This window comes from Cucumis melo, chromosome 10, assembly GCF_025177605.1.
Source record: "Cucumis melo cultivar AY chromosome 10, USDA_Cmelo_AY_1.0, whole genome shotgun sequence".
NCBI classification, from domain to species: Eukaryota; Viridiplantae; Streptophyta; class Magnoliopsida; order Cucurbitales; family Cucurbitaceae; genus Cucumis; species Cucumis melo.
Genome location: NC_066866.1, coordinates 16,176,437 through 16,181,711, shown reverse-complemented (window position 1 = coordinate 16,181,711; position 5,275 = coordinate 16,176,437). Strand labels below are relative to the sequence as shown.

At 30.8% G+C, this 5,275-nt stretch overlaps 1 protein-coding gene across 1 annotated transcript; it reads left to right on the top strand.

Moving 5' to 3' along the window:
* The first annotated feature begins 1,487 nt into the window (after positions 1-1,487).
* On the top strand, positions 1,488-2,900 carry LOC103499118 (lignin-forming anionic peroxidase-like). The gene is made up of 3 exons (XM_008462017.3): positions 1,488-1,955; positions 2,050-2,215; positions 2,309-2,900. Exons 1-3 carry the CDS (start codon positions 1,557-1,559, stop codon positions 2,692-2,694), a joined length of 951 nt encoding a protein of 316 aa, XP_008460239.2. The 5' UTR covers positions 1,488-1,556; the 3' UTR covers positions 2,695-2,900.
* The last annotated feature ends 2,375 nt before the right edge of the window (positions 2,901-5,275 follow it).

Genomic DNA, 5,275 nt, shown 5'->3' with positions numbered 1-5,275 from the left:
TAAAAAAAGCTACATTATTACTACTATTAGTGATTGGTAAGATAGATTGAAAAATCGAGCCAACCAAACCAAAGACAATCAGTCAGAGATAAGAGGACTTCGATCGATGTCAATTTTGAAAAATTCAAAACCGACACCATATTTTTCAAATTTCAAATTTTAAAGGCTTAAATCAATTGATTAGCTGACCAACGCTCAGTTTATACTCCTTCACAAAGTAAATTTTAATATATACATTATCGACTCAATCGGGTTGGGAGCGATTTGGTCGAAAAATCAAATCTGACCGTCCGATACACACTCTTTAATTTAAAATTTCATTGTTGTTTACTCTTTCATTTTCACCACTTTCTAATTATTTGTTACAATATTTTCTATTTTCTACTTGACTAAAATAGATTGCATCTCAAACATAAACTATTATCATCCATAAATTGTGATAACACAGCTAAACGTCTCAAGTACCTCCTAATAGTTTTGTATTTCATTAAAAAATGTTGTTCCGATCTAAATATCTATATCTCTAAGAAAAGTCATGTAATAACTTTCTTATCATCCTCGCTTGTCTGGTAAAACATATATCTTAATAAAACATAGATAACTTTTATAATAACTATTTTTAAGTGGTAAAATTTCTAAAAAAAACATTTTCAAATATAACAAAATGTCTTATTTATCACTTATAGACATATATCTAGTCTGTTAGTGATAGATCAGTATAGCAGTTTATTTTTATTTACTAACATCTATAAGTGATATATATTAACATTTTATTATATTTTGAAACAATCCTAACTTTTATTTAATAATTTTGGATAGACATTCAGTGATAGATTATAGTAGTCTATTGACATTTATCAGTGCCTATGTACATTTTGTTTGGAAAGAATTTTAACTTTTATCTAATAAAATTTGAAATTAATAAGACGGGTTTGGGACAAAGAATTGGTTGTTATAGTCCTAGGTCATTGTATAGTTGAATTATAATAGTATGTGTTTAAGGTGTAAGACTATTTTAATTTGTGAAGAAAATAATGAACACTTTAACAGAGAATAAAAAAAATGATGAACAAAACTAAAAAGGATACAACAAGTATAGGTATCAAAATAATAATGGTTACGGTAGTTAATTGAGAAAAACAAAATAGTATTTACTACGACAAGATGGTATTATAGTTTGAGGATAGTTGACATTTTCTAAATATATTAATAATAAGGGAGAATAATAATAATAATAAAAAAAAAAGGGCAACTACTTTTTTGTTTGAAACATTGAAAGACAAAGCTTCCGTTATTGAGCTTCTTGATTTGAAATTTTCTTACGATCAAAATTCAACTAAAAAGCTTTAGCTTGTGGCTTTAGTACTTGGTTAACCATGACAGCTACCGCCAATGCATGAACGCGTCATTAGCAGAAAACAATGACTTTCTTTATCTTAACTTTTGATCTATAAATAATAGCCTTCCCGACCTTCGGTTTGCTCCATCTCTCATCATCATCTTCTCTTCTTTCATTGTCATCACCTTAATACGCTTCTTTCTTTGAGGACATCATAATGTCAATGCCTCCACCAGTTGTTGTTGCATTCACCTTGTTGCTTTTCGGTTTAGCATGTGATGCTCAACTTTCCTCTTCGTTTTATGATCAAACTTGTCCTACTGCACTTACAACTATTAGAACTGTCATTCGACAAGCCATCTCCCAAGAACGTCGTATGGCTGCATCTCTCATTCGCCTCCATTTCCACGATTGTTTTGTTCAGGGTTGTGATGCATCAATATTGCTTGATGATACTCCTTCTATGATTGGTGAACAAAATGCAGCACCCAATAGAAACTCTGCTAGAGGTTATGGGGTGATACACAAGGCCAAGACGGAAGTTGAGAAGATTTGTCCTGGTGTTGTATCTTGTGCTGATATTCTTGCAGTAGCTGCAAGAGATGCTTCTTTTGCTGTGAGTACTTCTTCGACATTCCATGCACTATATATGTCAAAATATTATGGAATTGTTTTTTTTTTCATACTAAATATTGTAAACGAAAAATTAGGTCGGTGGTCCATCATGGACGGTAAAACTTGGAAGAAGAGATTCGACCACTGCAAGCAAAACTTTAGCAGAAAATGAGCTTCCACATTTTCAAGCAGGTCTTGATAGACTTATTTCCATCTTTTCAAATAAAGGACTTAGTACAAGAGATATGGTTGCACTCTCTGGTAATTAAATCTTTTAAGTTTTTTGAATCCATCATATAAGGTATTATATGCATCGACTTTTATTAACTCATGAACATGTTAATTCTATTGCAGGTTCGCATACTATAGGGCAAGCCCAATGTTTTCTTTTTCGCAGTAGAATATACAATCAAACTAATATCGATGCGGGATTTGCTAGCACACGTCGTAGAAATTGTCCAACATCGAGTGGGAATGGAAATTTGGCACCACTCGATTTGGTCACACCCAATTCATTTGACAACAATTACTTCAAAAATCTTGTTCAAAGAAAAGGTTTGCTAGAAACAGATCAAGTTCTCTTTAATGGAGGATCTACAGATAGTATTGTTACAGAGTATAGTAGAGATCCAACTATGTTCAAATCTGACTTTGCAGCTGCAATGATCAAAATGGGAAATATTCAGCCTCTCACTGGTTTAGAAGGAGAAATAAGAAATATTTGTGGTATTGTTAACTAAACTTCTTTTTTTATTCAATAAATCATAATCTACGCAAAACAATTGTATTATTCTATTTGTTGATTTGTTATGTAATTTAAATTTTAAATATAATTCTTTGGTAATATGTTAGGATTGATAAATTGTAATTTTACATTTTTCAATTAAAGTGTAATGATGTTCTGTTCCATCACAATTGTAAGAAACATATCAGATATAATTATCAATTTGATAGTTAGTTAGTTTTTTTTTTATTTACTTATTAATTATACTTTACTCTTACTAATGTTGTATAAATATATCAAATGAAATATATCAAATCATCAGATTTTGCATTATTAAAAGTTCCATCAGACTCGTTATTTTGAAAATGTTAAATTTAGCCCATCACAAAAAATTCACATACACGATAGTTGACGAAAAAAGCTATAGTAAACTTTTTATAATATTTTTGGAAGGTTGTAATACTCGATGTTATTAAAAGTACCAAACTTTTGATAATTGTTTGGTTAAGAATACTAAAAACCCTTGAAAATATAACATATTTAGTTTGCTACGAAAATATAGGAGTGTGATTGGTTAATAACAAGTAGTTAACCAAAACTGCAGCGGTCAACTTTATTGGAACATGAGAAGCTTCTTGGAATATATAATGTCTTATTATTTCATATATTATATATTGATTACTTTTAACTTTTCAAAATAATAATAATAATAATAATAATAATAATAATAATAAATTACTTTAAACTTCAAAAGTCGTTTTCAAACTAGACAAATTCACTTTTATATTTACTTCTAAAGTTGGTGATGAATTACTTATAAATCTTAGTTTTCTTGGATCTTTAGTGCTGATTAGCTAATATTTTATTAATTATTTCTAAATAGTTTGAACTTTTCTGTTGTGGTTCTTAAATTATACTTATAAGCTGGATAACTATTTTATTATTTATTATTTATTATTTATTATTTATTTTTGAATATGATGTTTACTTCTTTGACATTTTGTAGATCGATCTTTAGTAAGCACTTGACCACGGGTGGAGCCACATAGGGCACTTCCCCCTTCAACTTCTCAGTTTTGTATTTTTCATATATAATTTAAGTAATATCTAAAACATAATATATCTTAGGCCACGCCTGTCTCCTCCAACAAAAAATTAAAACAAATTTTGTAATAACATATTTCCAACAAGTTCTTCTTAGTCATATAAATCTATTTTTTAATTTAAGAAATTATAACTCATTCATTAAATTGTAATTGTTGAATTAGAAAGTTGAATTTGGAACTAATTAACACTTGATATATGCCTCAAATTGAAATAGAGATATAATGCTAATCTTTTGATGTCATGTGTTTTCTTTTTTACTATTGGATAAGGATTAAATAAAATTAATTAGTCTAATTTGATATTAATGTTTGGGTAAAAGATAGTTCAACCCAAATATACGCTTAAGTTAGCCTAAATATTAAATAAGACCCAAATGTACTTAGTTATGCCCAAAGGCCAAATCCATGGACCAATAACCAATCCCACAAAGTTTAAGAACTCTATAAATAGAAGAGTTTTTCTCATTTGCAAGGGTTAAAAAATTTAGACTTCTTAGAGCTTGAATTTTTTTTGCTAACAATCAAAAGACTTCCTAGCTCCTAAAGCTAAACTACATTCACATACAAATTCAACCGAGAGAGGATTAGAGGATTAACTACTAGATATTGAACCATATCGCATCATAATCTACATCAACACTAGTTTAACTCCACCAAACAAGTTTTTGAAGAAACCTCGTGTGAAAAAATTGCCACGCTCATTGGGACCTTCCCTCTCATCTCTGTTTCATAATATAAATTAACAAATCAATAAAAGGCACCAAAGAATGTCCCATCTAAAGCTACCTTCGCAACTCATGCTTACACTAAACCTGACGCCCAGAGTCACTCAAAGAGGATCATTCAAGAACAAAAACAAGGTTTTGTCCTAAAAAAGAAAGTTTGGAAACAACTAATGGAATTTCCTAAAGGTAAGATCATGATCAGTGAGAATCGTTTGTCTACAACTACGCTTTTGCTTTTGAATCATACCTTGAAGCAATGTCAGTCATGATGGTATATGTAACAACCAAGGCGACCACGACAAAGTGGAGAGAAAAATAAATCACCTAAGGAATGTTGACAAGGAGCGAGATCATGACATCGTTGCCTTGAGAGATCAAATGAAGGCTCGTGAAACTGCTGGGTCGAGCCAAACTCTCATTGTGTTAAAGCTAATGATAAAGGAAAAGTTATGTTATAGGAAAGCCAGGCGCAACAATTCATCTTCGTCGCCTCTCTATCAATCCAAAAACTGCAGGATATGATCACAAACTCCAAAAGTGATAATCAGTACGAAGGACCGCCACAAACTTCTTTTGTGTACTCCAAGCCATATACCAAGTGAATCAAAAACTTGAGAATGCCTGTTGGGTACCAACCTTCAACGTTCCAACAGTTTGATGAAATGAGAAGTCTGAACAACACATTGCCCATTTTATTGAACATGCAAAAATGTAAGAAGTCGAGGAGACGAATTGGCCAGACAGTTTGTTCGAAGCTTGAAAAGAA

What these genes read in the sequence shown, in the direction of transcription:
- LOC103499118 (XM_008462017.3), top strand. Translation starts at nt 1,557, where the DNA reads ATGTCAATGCCTCCACCAGTTGTTGTTGCATTCACCTTGTTGCTTTTC. An exon ending in CAAGAGATGCTTCTTTTGCT is followed by an intron (nt 1,956 to 2,049) that starts GTGAGTACTTCT and finishes ACGAAAAATTAG; the next exon opens with GTCGGTGGTCCATCATGGAC. An exon ending in AGATATGGTTGCACTCTCTG is followed by an intron (nt 2,216 to 2,308) that starts GTAATTAAATCT and finishes ATTCTATTGCAG; the next exon opens with GTTCGCATACTATAGGGCAA.